General features: G+C 40.3%; 1 protein-coding gene across 1 annotated transcript; it reads right to left on the reverse strand.

Annotated features, from left to right (window-relative positions):
- Positions 1 to 752: 752 nt before the first annotated feature.
- On the reverse strand, positions 753 to 20,694 carry LOC124271037 (pre-mRNA-splicing factor 38B-like). Its single transcript, XM_046706095.1, has 7 exons — positions 20,610 to 20,694; positions 15,364 to 15,530; positions 13,866 to 13,934; positions 12,849 to 13,000; positions 6,849 to 6,916; positions 1,937 to 2,216; positions 753 to 1,604 (listed from the first exon to the last, which is right to left on the reverse strand). The coding sequence occupies exons 2-7, from the start codon at positions 15,517 to 15,519 to the stop codon at positions 968 to 970; spliced, it is 1,362 nt and encodes a 453-aa protein (XP_046562051.1). The 5' UTR covers positions 15,520 to 15,530; positions 20,610 to 20,694; the 3' UTR covers positions 753 to 967.
- Between the last annotated feature and the right edge of the window lie 628 nt (positions 20,695 to 21,322).

Genomic DNA, 21,322 nt, shown 5'->3' on the forward strand with positions numbered 1-21,322 from the left:
ATTTCCAAATCGCACCCACCCTTACATGCATCATACCTAATCATACCTAATCACAGCTCCACCTTCTCGTTTCACTTCTAATGAATTCTGCTGGACAACTATGGAGATACAGACTAAAGAGTTCCTTAGGCCTGGAAACCTGCTTGATTTCTTCAACACACTCAAATGATACAATTGACCAATTTCTCTAAGTTGTTCTTAAACCCAATTTTAAAAAAAAAAAAAAAAAAAACCCAACAAAATTCATTTAATGATTCAAAGAAAATCTATGTCATGTATGAACACAGTAAGATATGCATCCTACTTGAACTGACTTAAACATGTAAAATGTCATATAATTTTTAGTTAATGCTGGTGGAGACATAATGCTTCTTTGCAATACTGTCAATATATTTTCATGTTAATTTCTGCAGCTGAGGTGATTTGATACTCTACTAGACTTACAATGTTCATCATTCAACTGAAACATTGTGTTGTAAATAATACAGAAGTTGTAAATCCATACCCTAAGTTGTTATGTAGATTAGCAGTCCTCATCAGAACTTAGCATCAAGATGTTGCAATCTGGATCCAGTAATAAACCCTTTAGTGATAATAAGAATGGGGAAAGTAATCTCCCGCGATCACATCTTTTTCATTTCATATACTTTTCTTAAATGGCCATAATCAAGTTGCATGGCATATAGCATTTAAAGAGGTGTTTATCTCACAGGAGGCCTAGACTGTGGCACATGAAAATGTTGAATTCAATGATAAAATGATGTGTTTATGTACAAAACAGAATGTGTGGATCAGCAAAATGACAGCAGCAACATACAGCACCTCATGACCACCATCTACGTAATCAGTCTCATCTCAACAGGCAACAATGAGCTGGATAAAACACTCAACTTCATTTATACTGGACAGTCAAACTGCTGCACGTTTGAGAAGATAAAGGAGTGAATGCCTAGTGAGTTTTGTGGCACTAAGACTCGCCGTTTTCACCATCATGTCTATTTCGTTTGTGTTCACGATTTGAGTCTTTGTCCTTATCTTCCCGAGATCGGCCATGCTTATCCCTACTCTTCTCTTTTGACCTTGACCTTTTGGGTTCTCGTGACCTTGACCTTCGCTTCTCTCTGTGCTCATCAGTTGACCTATGTTTGTGCCTTTCAGATCTCTCTACTCTATCTTCGCTGTGGGACTTTTCGTGCTTCTCACGACTACGCGACCTGCGCGACTTATCTCGACTCTTTGACCTTTCATGCCGTTCTCTACTGTGTGACCTTCTCTTCTCTTTGTTTCGGCCTTCCTCTCGCCGATCCCTGCCATGAGAACTTTGGGTATCTCGACTACGATGGGAATCCTTTTCCTTCCTCCTCTCCTTCTCTCGTTTGTGATCCTTTTCTTTCTCGCGCCTCTGCCGTTCCTTTTCTCGTTCCAGTTCCCTTGCAAAATCATCCACTTGACCCCTCCTCTCCCGATCCCTCTCTCGTTCTTGTCTTGGGGAACTTCTACGAGGCGAGTGTCTTCTTTGTGGAGATCGTCTTGGTGAACGGCGGGGTGAGGGCCGTCTATGAGGTGACCTCCGAGGTGACCTTGACCTATGTCTTCTTGGAGGACTGAAACAAAGGTGGATCTTTTGCACTGACGGGGCAAATTTGAATATGAAAAATACAGCTTGTAAAAAATATTAAAACTTTCTCCAGATTTTGTCTGTTTTGATCACAAAATTTTTAAAAACAATATGCAATGGTTGAACTTTCAATGTACAAAAAGTAAATGAGCACTGAAAATGAGTAAGAATTGAACCTCTCCTAAGTTCTGCTGATGAAACCAGTAATACAGATGAGACAAGAAACTGGGTTGCAGAGGAACTGTACTAAGGTTACAGAAACTAACAGAAGAGACCTGGGAACATTAAAACATAAAGTGTTGGTTACCTCTCACTCACCTTCGTCTGTTGGCAGCACGTTCAGCCTCACCGAACGACACATCCTCCTCTCGATTCCTCTCATGGGGTATGAACTCAGTCTCCTCAGCAGCGGGGCGCAGAGCGGGACGGGTCTTCAACTTCTCCTGGATGGACTTCTGTACAGGGACCGGGATGCGAGGGAAGAGCGTGGAGTACCACTCCAGCTTCACCAGGTACTGCCGACACAGCTCTCCTATTGTGATTGCATGTCCTCCACCTGCTTTGACATCAATCTCCTGCAACAGCAGCAACAGCAGACCTTAACAAAGGCAGTTATCATCACAAGCTTCCACAGAAACAACCTGGTATGGGTTTTGCTCTAGCCAGATGTGGACAGTACTGAGGGTTTCAAACGGATCTTGTGTTTAACGAGTTAAAAAAGGAACAGCAACGTTGTTGCTTACACAAGTATCCTTATTTCATAGATTTGTAAGGAAAATTGTTGTACGAATGCAGTGTACGTTATTTGACATAGAGAGCTAAGGTCACTGAATAAAAGAGGCTGACATATTGTGACATATCAGCATAGATATTGCAATCAAAAGAACCAGCAAATGGATACTGACATGCAATGGAGTTCTAAGTCCAATCCAAACACAGTCCTACATCTTGTGGGTCACATCAGAGATGGCAAACAACATGCCAACTGATGGATGAGTTGGAAGAGACTGACATGCTGACAATATTCTCATTCCTCACTGTAAGGTATTACCAAGTAGACAATATTGCCAGCCCTAATTGTAAGGTTGTTACCAAGTTGACAATATTGTCAACCCTAATTGTAAGGTTGTTACCAAGGAGACAATATTGTCAGCCCTAAATGTAAGGTTGTTACCAAGTAGACAATATTGCCAGCCCTAATTGTAAGGTTGTTACCAAGTAGACAATATTGTCAGCCCTAATTGTAAGGTTGTTACCAAGTAGACAATATTGCCAGCCCTAATTGTAAGGTTGTTACCAAGTTGACAATATTGTCAGCCCTAATTGTAAGGTTGTTACCAAGTAGACAATATTGTCAGCCCTAATTGTAAGGTTGTTTCCAAGTTGACAATCAGCCCTAATTGTAAGGTTGTTACCAAGTAGACAATACTGTCAGCCCTAATTGTAAGGTTGTTGCCAACTTGACATTTTGTCAATGCTAATTGAAAGGTTCTTACCATGTTGACAATATTGTCAGCCCTAATTGTAAGGTTGTTACCAAGTAGACAATACTGTCAGCCATAATTGTAAGGTTGTTGCCAACTTGACATTTTCGTCAATGCTAATTGAAAGGTTCTTACCATGTTGACAAAAATTGTCAGTTATCATTGCAAGTTACCATGTTGACAATATTGTCATAAATTAGCACTGACTGTAGTCCTGGCCCAAATTCATGACAGGAATTGAAGAAATTTACAAGTTTCTCATCATAACGACAAGTTGCTAAAATTTGCATATCAGTTTTAAATCAACATTATTTTTGGTTGAAGTCATTTGATTCTTACAATGTACTAAATAATCCTGACTTCCACTTGACGCTGTGAAGTTATGGACTACAACATATTAAAGGGGCGTGTCAGGACACATGCTAGAAACAAGGAAGCACTATTGCTTGTGAAGCACTGATCAAAGTTTAACCTCAATCGAGGTCCGGCTCCGCCGCGAAGCAGCTGTCTCTACCACTCTAATGCTGGGCTAGAGCAACACCCTGAAGTCACAACAAAATCATAAACAATATGGGAAGTAGAGAAGCAACAAGAACATTTACATGCTTACATTACATGTACAAGACATCTCTTTAGCATTATGTCTTGAAGCATTATTTACGTTGAAGAGCGTCAAATAATCCAAATCTTTTTGCAAAGGAAATACTTTCTTTTAAATCTGTTTATATTCATCAACATTATAGCATGTAAAACTTATTATCATTTGTACAATGGAAAATGAAAAAGCTAAACTAATTGTAATTAGGAAATGCATGAAGTACAAAGTACATTTACAACTTATACTGACTAGCACATGTCATTCAATATACCGGTAATCATGATAGTAGTATAGGCCACATTAAAAATAGGTTCGTTTCAGGCATATTCAAGCAACCAATCATTTGAAACTAATGAGTAAGGTTCACACCAATTTTAGCAATATTCCAGCAATATCATGAAGAATAGAGCCTCTATTAGTTTATTGGTTTTATTGTCAGTGAAATGCTACTTATCTCTGAAAAGTCATAACATTAACAGCTGTAATAATAACATAAGTTTGGGAATTGCTGATGACAATTACTGATGACAATTGCTGATGACAAATGCTTCATGCCAAATATCAATCTCTGCACAAATCTAAATAAATCCCTGATATTGATGTAATATTCCAGCTAACACCTCTAAAAAGCGCCTTTTGTGTTCTGATACAAAATAGCAGTCATTGGAACCTCATCTGACACCAAAGCGAAAAAGGTTTGTCTGAAAGTATCAAATCTGCTCCATTCAGAGACTAATGTTGCCTAAAACAAACTATTTTTAAGTTGGCCTAAAATGTATGTTAACATGGGATAGAGTAGAAGACTGGTCGCTATACTCACCACAATATACTTGATGTCACCAGCCGACACCAAGAGACATGGTTTGAGGGAGTTTGAGGGAGTGTGATGGTGTAATGGAGGTCTACTGCAAGTGTGTGCTGACACGGTTAACTTCAGTACAACTGTTTACGAGTATTGACAACCAACTCATTCAGTTCATCCCTACTTAATGATATCCCTAGAACCGACATGCTAGCCATTAATACTACTCCAATGTAACATAGAATATTCATTGTCTAATTCTCTGCAATGCTGTAATAGGTGCTGAGAGCACTCACCAAAAAAGGCCTAATGTAGCCTTGATTATAATCTCAGATACATCGTCCTAAGAATCCCTCTCATCATATTGTTCCAAATTTGATTTCTGTAATGTTCCTATTTTCTTGTAAACTCTGGGGCACTTGGAAGTTTGTAATTAAAATTTGAAAATTTTCAATCGCATTTACTACAGACTTGGGTTGAATATCTGTCTCCTAGCACCTCTAGATGAATCCCAACAGTGTCTATTCCTTTTTGTTGGTACCCATGCTCTTGAAACATGTGCCATATTTTCACAGGAAAACCCATTGAGCATCAATTCACATGACTGTTGGCTAATTTCATTATTAGCATGTAACATGTAATTTTTAGAGTAAAATTGATATTTTATACTTATCCTGACTCATGCTCTTTGCTTGTCTTCTTCTTCTAAGTAACATAGTGGAACACTTGTATCTCCTTATTTGAAGCTCCCTTCAAAATAAAATCACTAATTGGTACTCACCACGAAGTTGCTCCCCTTTGTCTCCCTGGATGGAAAGGTGTCGCCACCCTCTGGCCATGTGCTCCACTCTCTCCTGATTTAGCGAGCCCAACACTTGAATTTACAGGGAAATCCAAAGTGTTATGTGGGGAGGATGGGAGGGCTAACCTCATGAGTCAGGATAAGTATAAAATATCAATTTTACTCTAAAAATTACATATTTTTCCTTATCCTGACTCATGCTCTTTTGCTTGTAGCATCCTAACGGAACGGAGGTGGGTAACAGAATACTTTGGATTTATAATTAGTGATTTTGTATAGATATACTGTAATATCCCCTACGGGAACTTCATGAAGGCTTAGATTTAGGATGTTTCCTGTATAAAGAAAACCATAGGTTATATAAAGCCATTAAAGGGGAATTACATTATGAATATATTGAACAATACATATAAATTATATATATATATATATATAGGTGACTCTGATAGAGGCACTGAAATTGACTATATCCAAGTATATGCTTAAGGTTGAATACTTAAGCTGAACATATATACATAGCCCTAAAACTCCGTAGAGTTATAAGCTAGATGAGTATGTATAAAATACATATTAATCTTGTGAGGATAATATTTTAACGCCTACGAGGGACTGTCAGTTGCTGAGCTTAGGACCAGTGGTCCCAAATGGTGAATGCCAGAGACATCTTCTGTAGTGATGTCTCTTAGGTAGTGATTAGCAAATACCATGTTAGATTTCCAATAGCATCCTTCCATAATCGCGGTTCAAGGAACAGTTACCGCGGTAGGGCGAGGGTAGAGGCCAGTGCCCTGATCTCATGTGGATTTGATGCTGTTGGTGGGTCCAAGCCTGCTGCCTTGTAGGCACGGAGAATGACAGTCCTTATCCAAATAGATATTGTGGTCCGTGACACTTCTGTTTGATTCAGAGGCTTATAATGGGATGAATAAACGCTTGAGAAATCTTCTCCTTGTTTTGGATCGTCAGAAATAAACTTTGAGCCTTACCGGACACAGTGATAGGTCTTGTGTATCTTGTGATCCGAGAATAGAGGATAGATACCGGATGTGGAATAATCTGTCTGGTTGACCTGGCAGTTGATTTTTGCATGAAATCCCATCTTAACCGGAGGTGCGCTGTGTTATGATTGTCATCAAACTGTATCCTCTCAGAATCCAGAGCGTGAATTTCAGACATTCTTGCTGCTGTGGCTAGCTTATAGCAGAAACAATGTTTTCTGTGAGAGAAATTCAAAGTTTGTCGATTCCAAAGGTTCATAGACCTCACTCGTGAGGTGTTGTAACACTACATTCAGATCCCAAGCTGGGCGGAACTTCCGCTTTGGTCCTCCAATCGAAAGCTCGTGAGTAAGGCCAGTAACTCTGGAGATCTTGTCAATTTGACACCCGCTCTCATGGTGATTACAGAGCTAAGCCGCAAGATATGTTGATATCGCTGAACCTTTTAAATGTTTGTTTTGGCGTAGGTAACACAAATAGTCTGCCACTTGAGGTTGTGAAGCCTTTCTTGCTGTAAACCCTTTCTTTGTTGCATAATTTTCAAACTGTGCCACTTGTCGCCGCACAAGCCACGAAGTTGAGTAACGTAGCGCGCTTTGACTGCTTTTGCCGCCCTGGCAGAATATCCTCTTGTTTAAGCACATTTGTATACAGTCCATACGCAGTAGTTGGAACATTGCTGGGTTTCCGCACTTGTTTGGTGTGAGGATGAATTAACAGGTTTGGCGCGCTTGGGTAGCTCCAGTGTTGGTTGACCGATTTCTTGAATTAGTATGGAAACCACGCTCTGGCCGCCAGTAGGGCCACCAAAGTGAGTTGTAGGCTCTGTGTTTGTCTGATTTTCTGTAATACTTGAGGTATTATTGCTGGCGGCGGAAACGCTGCACGCATTGAGGCCTTCCCATGATAGACTTAGAGCCGTCCGCTGCCCGCTTGGGGGTCTGGGACTGGTGACACGTAATGTCGGTAGCTGATTGTTGAATCGCTGCGGGCTTAATAGGTCTATTAGCTCCTAATTGCTTGATTATCTGTGCAAAATTTCCTGTTGATCATCCACTCTGTCGGTGATGGTAGATGAGGCCGAGAGAGCCGCCTGCTAGTATATTTCTGGCTCCGGAATGTGCACTGCTCTGACATGTAGATTTAGATCTTGTATTAAATCAACAGTTGAAAGCTTAGGTTCAAAAGGTTCATCGATCTCGCTGAGCCTTGCTTGTTTATGTAGAACGCCACTGTCGAATTGTCTGTATGGATCATTAGCCGCATTTTGTAGAAATGTGCTCCAATGTAGAATGGCGCTGATTACAGCTTTCATTTCTAGACTGTTTATATGGAGTTTGCATTCTTGCTGATTCCATAACCCTGATATCGCGGTGGTTGGTGAGATGAGCTCCCCAACCTTGGAGTGACGCTGCCTACATACAGATGGGTTTTGTATTCCTGCTCTGCTAAACAAATCCCTTCGCAGACATTCGATTTCTTGGTCCACCATAGTAGATGTGGTCTGAGATGTTTCGTAGACTGAATGGTTGTACATCGCTGAGATGTGCATTGATGAGGACCTGTAGGGGACGTAACTGTAATCTGCCTGTGACAGTCATGTCTTGGGCTGATGTGAGAAGACCTAGTAGGCTCTGCCATTGTCGCAGTGGTAACGGAGAGAGTAGAGCTGGTGGAATGGTCTGTTGTATCTTGAGCCAACGGTCTTCTGGTACCATAATACGGTTAAGCGATTTGTGATGAATCAATACCTAGGAACTGTAGGTCTTGGCGATGGTACTAGGTCCGACTTATGAAGTTTACTAACCAACCTAGTTGTGTTAGTAGCTTTATGATGTAATTTAACTGTAGTTTGAGACGCAGTGGATCTTGATCTACTTGTATCCCGTCGTCGAGGTAAAACGCACTCGCGAGCTCCTTGACGATGTAGAAATTTGATAATCGGTTTCGTTATCCTCGTGAATAGCCAGGGGCTGATGATATTCAATGGGAGTACTTTCCACTGGTAATGTAGCCCTTCTAGAGTAAATCGTAGGTATTTCCTGGAATCGGGATGAATGGGGATGTGCAAGTAGGCATCCTGTAGATCTATGCTGCCCATGTAGTCCATAGGACTAATCATCTCATGAACTGAGGTAAATGTATCATGCTAAACTTCGTGGTTTCATGAGATAGTTCTTGTTGAAAAAGCTCATGTTGTAGATGAGTCTGTATTTCTCCCGCGGAGTTTTTCTTGGGAACTAGGAAAACTGGGGAGTAGAAACCTGGTTCGACGCTTGTTTGATCTATTACTTCTATGGCCTGTTTGGATAGGAGTGATGAAACAGCCTCTTTATCTTTGGTAGTTGTTGCTTGTAAATCGAACTTGGGGGTTTGATTGTCAGCGGAGGCTTGGCCTGTAGAGGGATACCAAACTGCGTGTTGAAGAATGTTGGAGACGTAAGGGTCTTGCAGTATTCCCCAGTTTTCCCAGTGTAGTTGGAGGCCCACCCACTTGAGCTGGTTGTACTGGAACGGCTGGGGTGGAAGACTCCAGTCGCTCAACCTGTGTTTCAGCTGCCTATAATTGCGGGAACCTCTGGGTGTCCTGCCTCTTCCTGATCCTCCTCTATAGTTGCCATGGGCTTACTTTTAAAAGAATCTTTACCTCTAGAGCTGGCTATCTTCCTGTCTCTTGCTCTTTGTAGGCCCGTGAACTTAGATCTGCCTGAGTATCTTTGTGAAGTCTGACTAATGACGCTGGCTAGTGTGTCCATCGATCTAATCATAAGGACTTCCCTGGAATCCTTAGAGACTTCCTTGGCTTACTTTTCGATTCGATTTCTCCGCCAAAGATGGATGTTGTCGACCACGGGCTGTATAAAGTGGGCTGTAAAGTTCTCCCCAATTACAGGAGGCGAGGAGGCCTTGACGACGAAGCTAAGGTCAGTGCTGCTGAAACAGATGTAAGATGATCCGCTAAAAACTGCTGATCTTTCTTTGCATAAGTAAGGCAGAATAAATCATTCTATCATCTTCCGCCGTGGAATCCCGAATCTAGTAATAAGAGTCTCATTGATCGCCCTAGATCTATTTAACCCAAAGAACATACGCCCTCGCCATGGTTTCTATATGAGCCAACTCTTACATCATCCATCTTGTAAATCTTGTTCTTTACATCGCTGATGATCTTATAGTTCTCATCGATGTCCTGGGCCTTGTAGAAGGAGTCCATGTTATCGCGCGGAGAACTTCTTGGCTTGAAAGTTGGGCAGATGTGGTATCTGAACTTTTCGTAGCTTTCTGGAAAGCTGCATCTAGATTCTGTGGCACTGCCGCAATCGGGTCTTCCATCGGGGTAGAGTGATTGCATCTGGATCATCTTCCTTCATCAAATACATCTGAGCTGTATTGCCACTTTTAGATGGTGATGTGAGATCTAGGTTATTGACCATCCAATACCGTGATCTCTGCATCAGAAAATATGATTCCTCCATCATCCTCAAAACCATCATCATTAATAAATTGTAGATGCTCTTCTGGACTGCGCGTAGCTGTCTGTATATCTGATGAGGTTTGTGGCGATCTAGTTGACTTGTGCGCTTCTATGTGGAGATCTGATGGGTGATCGACCTGGTGATGAACGGGAGGAGATCGCCTATGGGATGATCTTCTCGAGACTTGTGAGGTGAATGTTGATAGCTTCGCGAAGCTCTTCGGCAGTCCCTCGATGTTCTTCTAGACGATGAAGATCTGAATCATATGTCCTTCATAATGCCTTCGCAAGCTTCATTTAAGCGCGTCCGTCCGGGGATCGATGATATGACCTTCGCTGGAAGGCTTCCGTGATGTCTGATGGTCTGAGTCCATATCTAGAGATGAAATCAAGATGGTGATGATCTCTCCCCGCCTTCGCTTCGAAGGCTGTACATCTAGGTCCTTCCTTCAAGGTGGTGGTGGGACTTCCTTCGGAAGGTGACATCGCCTTGGCTGCTACGCTGACGGGGGTGCCTCTGGGGTGTTGTTCACGCTGGAGCCTTCGCTGGTGCTCGGACTTCGCTTGGCGCAGTTTGTAGTGGTCCTCCATGATGTTCATAATCTGCCGCATCATGTCTTCTGGGATGATCTCAGACGAAGTCGCCGGGCGCCTTTTCTGCGATGGGGGTTCACATCAATGACGCCTGACGCCGGTGTAGAGGCATCAGGCTGCATGGAGATCTCTGCAGAAGTCACAGTCGCTGACACCGGGTCGCTTCTTCTGCCGTAAGTCGGGATGATTATCGGCTGATCATCGAGAGGCCCAACTCTGCTGCTGGAACCATCTCGCTGAGAAAGTTCTTGTCTTCGTGAGATTTCCCCTTGGAAGTCTGCGCTGCCCTGGGTGTCCTCAATCTGGCGCTGAGACGACGATGAGAGGCCCTCTTAGACTTAGTCTGCAATGACGGGATGTCTGGGGAGGCCGGTCGCTTCTCGAGGTAACGGACTGGCGCCCCGCGCCTCTCTGCCGAGGGGGTCTCTAGCAGAACACCAGACGGGAGAGGGTCGATCGCTAGCAGCTGACTGGATGGAATATCTGGACTCTCTGCCATGTTTTGCCCTTGTTGCGTGATCTATCTGCAGCACGCCTTAAGACGCAAAGATGATATTTATTAAATGCAGAATGAGATAAATTAATGCAGTAACTGCAACGTGAATTAAACGACACGCGTAGAACAACTAGGGCATATTACATGTGGATCGGAGGCAGAAAACGTGTAATCTACAAATCGCATACAGATTTTCATGAACGTAAAGTTAGCTGAACAATCACGTAATACACGCGGAATAAACAGTAGAAAAACGATAATTAATCAATACAAATAGTAAAGGATACTAGCTATACCTCTATAGTAACCTAAGAGAGGTAAAAACTAAGAGATTATCAAAGGATATGTGTGTAAGGAGACACAAGGCGCTCTCACATCCTGCTCACTGGGCGAAGAAGGAGAGAGTGAAGCACATGGCCAGAGGGTGGCGACACCTTTCCCGCCAGGGGAGACAAAGGGGAGCAACTCGTGGTGAGTACCAATTAGTGATTTTATTTTGAAGGGAGCTTCAAATAAGGAGTGTTCCACTATGTTCGCAAGAAGAAGAAGACAAGCAAAAGAGCATGAGTCAGGATAAGGAAAAATAATGAGACTGGATAATTTCTAGGTTGAGTTGGTTGTTGGTTGGTTGGTTGTTCTACGCCGCACTCATCAACATTCCAGTTATATGGCAGTCTGTAAATAATCGAGGACTAGACAATCCAGTGATTAACATCACGAGCCTTGAACTACACAATAGGGATACAATAAAATGTGTCAACCACGTCAGTGAGTCTGACTAAAGTACTGTCCGAAAAAGAAAAAACTGTTTTTAGGCTGTTACTCTGTATCCCTAAAATTGACACAATTGCAAATAGCATATGTCGAAATAACCCACTTCGGCCTAACTGGGCGTTCAGTGGGATCCATAATAGGATGTCCAGAAAAACATGTTTACTCGTAACATCTGACAAAACTTACGAAAAAATATGAATAGCTGCTGAAAACAATAGATCAGACTATAGATGACAATTAGGTTGCTCAGCCAGGTATGACGACAGATTGTCGACTCACCTCGCATGAAATGCATGTGCTACCTACAGGCACAAGGGGTCATCTCAAAGATATTTTATGCTTTTTCATGCGAATTGAATGTGTCTCATCTACTGATTAACATCTTACGTGTCTTTCTTTCATAACGTTCATGTTGAGATATGTAAAAGAGTATGATACCCATAGAAACCTTAAACCAGCCATCGTATTAAATGTCTAAAAATATATAGGTGGCATGACCACCCAAAGATCGACAGGACTGAATATTATTTGTAAATTGTAATGACATGCCCCCAGTTTAATTCCCCTAAAGTATTATCTTATCTTAGCTTATATCTCTATCCCCCAGCCCGACCCCAACCACTCTCTGCGACACCCGTCCTGGTTTTGCTTTTGAGACGACCCTCCAACCTGTTACTTTTAATTAATAGCGATAGTGAGACTCCATGGTAGCTACATCCTTAATAGTTTCAGAATTAAAGTTATTATTTTTTATGTCATCTATCGTTTATAATGAGGCTAAGTCTAATGTCAAAATGGGCATTTAAGAAGTATCCGTTGTAATACAATATCCGTTATCACACTCTAATTTACATAAAGCCATGGTCTGTTCCAAATAAGTTGCCTTGGACTTAGAAAAAACCCACATTGCTCATTTCTGCACTAATCACTCCTCAGTAAAGTCCTTTTTCTACGTTTCCTATCTACCTACCACTGAGACTGTAGTTAGGCTGAACTTAGTTTAATAGATAGTTCACACTTTCACATATTAACTACATAAATAATAAATTGTAGATATAATTTGCGAAAAAACATTTGTTTTCTATTTCCGACAATACTTTGCCTGATCCCATTAGTCACCACTTACAACATGTATAGGTTGTTGAGGACCAATTCTAACCTGGATCTTCATGGGTACATAGAGGTGGCAACATCCCTGACAACCTACCTGATATACATGAAGCCCAGGCCTCGGATGTAGGGAGAATCAGCATGGGTGATGAGGCCAATGAGTTGTTTCTTGGTCAGCTTGAGAGTAAACAGTTTGTACAGCAGACAATAGGCACTAGACACAATGCCTCCTGCCCCCACCCCACGCACCTGGATGAGAAACATGTACTGTATCTAACACTCAATATAGAGAGGATTCAAATTACCATGTAGAACATTCTGTCACTTGTTTGAATCTACAATATCTTGTCTAGTGTTCATAGGCCTTTATTTATTGATCTTGTACCTGGCGACATTTTCCCCTTCCCCAAAATATTTTTTTTCTATCAACGTCACACACGGATAAAATTATACATATACTTTAGATTAATGGACTGACTGACTGAGTTTGGTTTTACGCCGCTTTTAGTAATATTCCAGCAATATCACGGCGGGGGACACCAGAAATGGGCTTCACTCATTGTACCCATGTGGGGATTCGAACCCGGGTCTTCGGCGTGACGAGCCAACGCTTTAACCACTAGACTACCCCACCGCCCTTAGATTAATGGAAAATGAGATATATTTGACCAATTGAAATGATTCCAAACCTACTTTTGATCGCTATCAAGTTATATATCAGTGGTACTCTCTATCTCACAGCTGAATGTGGACATGGCCATTTTGAATGCCACTGTACATGACAGGAAATCACACTTTGATGATAACATGGTTATGGGCTCTGTAAGACGTATATTTTTAAAACTTATGTCCCATCAAATATCAGACAGCTTCAAATCTGACTAGATGATAATTATGATGTTAGCTTCATCAGTCATTCCAGTAAATCAACCAATCATTTTAGCTTGCTTTATGTTTATCCTGAGGTAGCTGTTACCATAACATCCTTTGTGGGATACCTTGAACTATGTGCTATGTAGTAAACCAGCATCTTGAGCATGCATGTACTAGTTGCGTGGATATGTGCGTTATAAAACCCTACAATAATACATAATGAACAGTAGCTAGTACTCACCCCGCCACACATCCCTGTTTGGCCTGCTGTCTTCCGACTGCCTTTCTCCCACGGTTCCAGGTGCATCACCTAGTGCAACAGGAGGCAACCACTCAAAAACTGAACAATGCAGGCTTGAGTTGGGGTTTCACATTGGGTCATACCGGAAATTTACTGATTGTTCTCAACGATTTAGATACATACACAATGGAGCAAATACACTTGATAATAAGGCTGGCTATAGATATAAACAGAGCTACAGATAACTTTTTGGGTCATTGAGTTATGTACTCGCTTGTGTTCATCTCAATTGGGTATCCTAATTTTCTTTGAGTAACCAAATAAATTGTACTCACCTCACTCAAACTCAATTGAGTATTTTGCAATTTTCCATTCATTTTAAAAATATAATAAAGTTTAAATGTTAGTGTTTGTTATTTATATTTGATCTGTAATAGAGGATCGATAAGGAAGACTGCAAGTTGTCAAGTTCATATCCCGAAATAGAACCTCTCAGTAAACCTCAGTTATTTTATCTATCCACCGGTACGCAAGCTAAGATTTGACATTTTCATGTGTACGCATGTAAGATCACACTTATTGAGTATTTCTCAAAATTCAAGCGTTACTTGTACCCAATAGACTTAATAAGAATTGAGTTTTCACATAAATATTTGCGTAATTTACGCAGATATGCAACTTATCTGTACCTCTGTATAAAGATTGATAATCGTCTACTAAATATCAATTGATTATGGATAAATATTGGAGTGGTAGTTTGAGCGAAAATGCACAAAAAACTCTGAAGGAAATCAACTTATTTCACAATACTGGTGAGTGGTGACAAATTCAACCATGGATTACTAACAAAACACCGCCTTGAACATAATTTATAAGCACCTGATGAATAAAGATCTAACCTTGGGTACTGAGTAAGCTAAAACATTATTTCATCACAATAATTTAAGCATGAAACTATAGGCAAAATTTTCATATCGACATTTAGATTATGAATCTTTTCAGCCAACCATACTTGATACTGGCACGATAGACGATGCCACATCTGCATGTTATGTACATGCAGTTGTGAAGATAAAACTTTGAGAATGCACACCAGAATTTGAAATACTAAGAAATATGCACCATAATACCTTGAAGAAACTACTTGTAAAATCAGAAGGAAGTCTGAGATTTGGGTTATTTAATTCAGATTCGTAACCTATTAATATATTTACAGATGAAAGAATCCAGGAAGTATACAGTGTGAACTGCATGAACTACTTACATAAATGATAATCGCAACAATTTTAAAACGAAAGTCAGACCAATACTCACTCACTTACTCTGGTACTGACAAATACAGGATTGCTATTATAGGATCATTATTATCATATGGATGATTGTATTTTTACATATGACCCATCCCTACATGACCAGTCACCATGGTTACAGTGTATTGTCAGAGTTCTTCATCATCATCATCATCATCATCATCATGTTCAGGTGATATCTTACCTACCTTGTAGTATATTTCATCTATGACTTCATGGTATGTCTTCAGTTCAAACAGGTTGACCTTGAAGTATGGTGACGACTGAATGTTGGTCAGTATGAGAGTGTTCAGGTTCATGGTTTTCTCATTGCCCCAGACTGGCAGGGCATTGTTGGGTGCCATGATTCAGCAATCTGAAATCAAATACTATTGTACATAACAAGTTCATATTCGTTTGTGGCTTATGGCAGCACTCAGCAATTTTCCAGCTATATGACAGCTGGGGATGTCACAATACAGGTGCCTAACGATGTGATATGTATCTCGATACTGAGGTCATGATACGATACATATCATGTTTCTATATTTCCCACATTTTGCATGTGACAAAATACCATTACCTAGATGGCAAGTTGATACCATAGCTCCCCAGTCACCAAATATTTTGGTGGAGAGTATTGAACAGGGAAAATTCACTCTACCATGCAGGCTGTAGAATGCTAATATTGCTATATGAATGAACTCTTTTGACAAACTAATAATCAATAAAGTAAACGCTTAACTTAAACTTGTTCATTCCCTTGAGAATGTAACACAGTACAAACAGGGGTGGAAATAACCCATTGCCCGACGCCCGAGTCCTGGTTTTTTTCTGTTGGGCAAGCAAATTTGTATATCCTACTGTACCGGTGTCCAGTTGACTTTCCAATATTAATTGTGTTGTTTATTTAAAACATCAACAAGAAAACGGCCGGTATAGTGGAAATATTATCAGGGCAAGTGATTTTACATGTGCCACTGTACTGGAGTACACTAGCAATTTTAAAGTTATTTCCACCCCTGACAAATACTTTTACCAGCTGTCAATGTACATCAAGTTAACTAGCTTTTCACAATTTCAGATTTTTACTTAAATGGCACTACTTAAAATATCACTGACCGTACTTCAGGTCTAAGTCAATGAACGACACATTTAACCAATAAAGCAAAAAATTAACACCCACTTACCTATTCTCCCCAGAATTTAACATACTACTAACTTGTACGAAGACTTGTAACTCTAAATGCAGATAAACTACGATCAAATGCAAATACGATACAACTGCTTTTCTCAGTTTTACATTTTCATTTTAAATGTCACCACTTTGTAGTGTTCATAGTTACCAGGAAGAACTGAGAATATTAACTGGAGCTTTCCACTCTCAAAAAAGTAACAAACAGCTCTCAACATAATGTATGGGCTTTGCAAATTTTGCATACTGTCTTTTCACGGCAAACTATTCGCACCATCCCATCCCTGAGCCCAATGACAGCAGTCATCAAAATAATCTAGTGTCGACCAAAGTAAGTGAGACTGGTGTAACAAAAATGGCCTACACAGATTATACCCATGAGGGGAATGAAACTCAAATCTTCAGCTTAACACTAGACTAGACCAAAACATAGATGTTGGGCCAGAAAATCCTGTGATTGACACCTGGATCATTGTTCCATGCAAATGCCGATATGAGTGAGTGAGTGAGCTGGGTTCTACGCCACTTTTAGCAATATTCCAACAACCCAGAAATGGGCATCACACATTCTACCCATGTGAGGAATTGAACCCAGGTCTTCTGCGTGATGAGTGAATGCTTTAATCACAAGGCTATACGCCACCCCGATGATGGGTGATACCTTGACATGCATCAACTACACTGATGCTGACACCCTGATATATATATCAACGAAGTCTGTGAGTCAGACCACCCACTACCATAAGCTGCCTCTTACAACAATCATGTACATGACTGACTGACTGAGATTGGTTTTACGCCGTTTTTAGCAATATTCCAGCAACATCACAGCGGGGAACACCGGAAATGGGCTTCACACATTGTACTCTTGTGGGGATTTGAACCCGGGTCTTCGGCGTGACGAGCCAACGCTTTAACCACTACGCTACCCCACCGCCCCATCATGTACATGAAGTAACCATGGTAACAAGTAATAAATAACACACAAATGCAACAACAACAATCAAATGTGACACACAGCTGGTGCTTTCAATTAATCAATTACTGAAAGGGGAGTTACAGTTTCTCAACAGTTCAGTGATCATACATTGACATAATCATAATAAACATTCATTTAACAACATAATATGGGAAGTTAGTGTTTAGTCGGTGCTTAGTGCTAATCATAACAATGTCAGCAAACATTCCAACCTATCACCATGATCAAATAAAAAATGAATGAGTATCAGCCAAGAGACTAAGCTGGCCCACCTGATCATGTTCACTTATAACTTATACTAGACTCATTGGGCAAACATACTCTACTGGGGGGACATATTCCATAGAATCCTAACAGGCTTACTGACAGCAGAATATACATATATAGATATAGATACACTTTATACAATGTAAACATAGGTCAACATATTTAGTCAATAACTGCCATGCACATACCTACTACATGACAAGGAAAACAATGAACAGATAAAATAGTTACAGGTGAGGTGAAATTGAGTTTTATGACGTGCTTGAGAATATTTCGCTCATATGACGACGTGCATGCGTGTGTGTATGTGTATGTGCGACTGCTTGTACTAGCCCAGACTTAAGCTGGTTTTATAGTGCTAGCCCACTGAGATACCATGCCGCAGTGAAGCATGAATACCCCACTTAGACACATTATACTGACTCCGAGCCGACCAGTCCTTGTTGTACCCAATAATTCCGAGCGCCAGGCAGGGACCAACAAGTACCATATTTTAACGTCTTTTGGTATGACACGGTCAGGGATCGAACCTGCGACGTTTCGCTCTCCGGGAGGACGCTCTAACCACTACACCACGGAGGCGGTCTTAAATAGTCAGTGTGTTGGGTTGAGAGTTGCTAAACAGTAACATGGTGAGTCAGCTTTCTGTGGGAGGAGTGAGTTTAGTTTTACGCCGCACTCAGCAATATTCCAGTTACATGGCGGCAGCGGTCTGTAAATAATCAAGTCTGGACCAGACAATCCAGTGATCAACAGCATCAGCATCGATCTGCGTAATTGGGAACCGATGACATGTGTCAACCAAGTCAGTGAGACTGACCACCCGATCCAGTTAGTCGCCTCTTACGACAAGCATGGGTTACTGAAGATCGATATTCTAACCCGGATCTTCACGGATAATAATGCTAAGAATATTGACAATTTCGTATACACATGAGTGTCAAGTCGGACCAGACTAGCGTTCTACGCAATTGAGACATGATGACATGTGCCAACCAAGTCAGCGAGCCTGACCACCCGATCCCGTTAGTCGCCTCTTACGACAAGCATGGGTTACTGAAGGTTCATTCTAACCTGTATCTTCACAGGTATACTGTGGGAGGAAAGCCTAAACATGCTGACATGACACTGGTCTCAGATATTTACTAGGAGTGAAACGGTACGTTCTTACCACAGTTCCGACCACAGAATGGTACGTATGCGGTACAAGGCCTTTGTTCTGTCTGTTTCGGTTTGGTATGTGAGATATGATCATAATGCAGAAAACTGATAACAAGAGTCAAACCTTACATTCTTTAACATGACAAAAACGATAACCATAATCTTTGTTATTTTTACTGAACCAAACTGTCATTTTATGACTAGATAGAAATGACTGAATTTTTGGACTGCATTACGGTATACCGAACCGCAGGCCAAATACAGCGGTTCTACTAATACTGCGACATACTGTTTCACCCCTAATATTTACCATTTAAGAAAACCAAAATGTATCATGCTAAAACAAACATAAATGTGATAAATGTGAGATTACATTAAACTATAAGTCATAAGTCATACGCATTTTTAACTGTTTATTGTGGGGCTTTAGATGACTGGGCAACAAGTGCTGGTAAAATTATCTTAGGGCCAGTAGAATTTCAAATTTGGGAGGACATTATGATATGTCCTGAAATGTTATCACTAGGGCTGCAACGATTTATCACTGTTCAATATTTTGTCCATTTGTTTACCACGTTCATGTCATCTATTACATATCCCTGTGTTAGTGGTTGCTTGTAAAACAATTTCAGAATTGTAAAACATGTCACAAGCATATAAAATATACCTTTATCCTAAACACAAGCCATCATTTGAGAATTAAGGTTTGTGTGTCTCAACAGTTTTTATTATAGCCCAAATAAACACTGCAGTCTGAAAATGTGTAACATCAGACAACAGATCTGACGATATATATTTTCAAGATTAACCATGATAACCAAATACTAGTACATATGCTCATTTTTCACCCTAGAATAGAGTTGATGAATATTAATCTTACGATGTTTCAAATGCATGCCATAGTGGTAAAGGCACTTGTCAGTAATGGTATTCGTTGGCTTCACATTAATTTTCGACTCGCTCTGCGTAAAATATCCACTGGCATGTTTCCGGTTTGGTCGTATGTTTATCGATAGTGTAAACACTCCAAAGAAAACCAAAATCAAAACAATTATATAGTTTTATGTCGAATACAACTGATCCCAATTGATTTATGAAACAGAGGCCGGGATTAGTTAAATAAATAGCTTCATTCATGTTAACAAGCTCTTGTACAAAGACATCTCACCATCACCGTCCTACCTGCACACCCCCTTCTCACAGCTAAACAAAACATCTCTGATGGAATTGCAACCAAAATAGGACATCTATTATTGAAAGGCAGAGGCAAATTGAAATATGTCTATGATGACCAGAGCACCCTCTATCATATTTCAAATAGGCCTTGTGATAAAAAAAAAAAGGATCAACACTGCTGATCATATGTTACCAAACAAACAAACGTGTGCAACCATGATAGATAAATGTTCTGCTATAGAACACTGTTGGTAGATAATTATTTGGGGCCAACTGTTTACCTACTGAAGTTGAGCAATATTTCAGAGACAAGTTACATTAAAATAAGTTGATGTTTCAAGTTGATGACAGCAATCCAGCACCTGTTGCCCCAACTCGACATTAATTTCAACCATGACCTCGTTCAGGGCTGTTTATATTCAATAAAAGTACATTTATTTCGTTCATTTTCACACAGAAAATTACATTACTGATAGTATATAAATATTCCATACACCTCAACAAGTACATTTCAAAACTAGGATTGGTCAAACCTTATCGGCTTCATTCGAATAAACAATTTCGGCGCCATGAGGAACGCGTGCTTCATAGCCAGTTCGGAAGATAAAAATAAGTTTCCCTGAGTTTGAAAACAATGTCAAATGAACATAACTACTAACACATTTACTGACACAAACCTCTATACTCTGTACCCGTTCATAAACGTACGAATTGCGTGTGAAATCAATTGAGTCACTATTCGTGACATACCTTTGTACGAACGATCCGGAACTGAGCCTCGTTTTCAATAATTATTGAAGGGAGATAATTTGTGAGGTACGTTTGTGAAGAAAAGTCACGTGAGGTAATGTAAAGCGCAAGCCCGTTTTCAAAATATAAAACCCCCAAACCATAAACAGAACAAAAAATGTTATATTTATGGACATTTTTATTTCAGCTGAGCTAGAATTTAAATGGATAATATTTTGTCTATAGCAGGGTAATGAATATTTTATTACGCTTCAATTTGCTTTCAGTTTGCTGTTAAATGTTAAAAGGTTTTTTAAAGTGCCCCAATATGCAATTTGCAAATAAAGTGCAGACAATATTTGTATCAAATATGTAAAAACTGTTTTGAATGTGAAATGTACCAGACAAATACCTTCAAGATGGAGACCTACGTGAGTAAAACTCTCATAGATTCACAAAAGAGAAAATCAAGATTTATATAATATACGTGTACATTCTGTCTTGACGTTCTACTGCTTTCTTCACGATAATCTTCTATATGAAATGGTAATTCAAATGTAAGCGTCATTTTCTTGTTTAAATCTCTTTCTACGCGTTCATGTAATCTCATTCTGTATTTTAAATATTTGAATACGCGTTCCACCATGGTAAATCTTTATTC

Source organism: Haliotis rubra, unplaced genomic scaffold (genome assembly GCF_003918875.1).
Source record: "Haliotis rubra isolate DU_JTF1 unplaced genomic scaffold, ASM391887v1 Scf157, whole genome shotgun sequence".
Lineage (NCBI taxonomy): Eukaryota > Metazoa > Mollusca > Gastropoda > Lepetellida > Haliotidae > Haliotis > Haliotis rubra.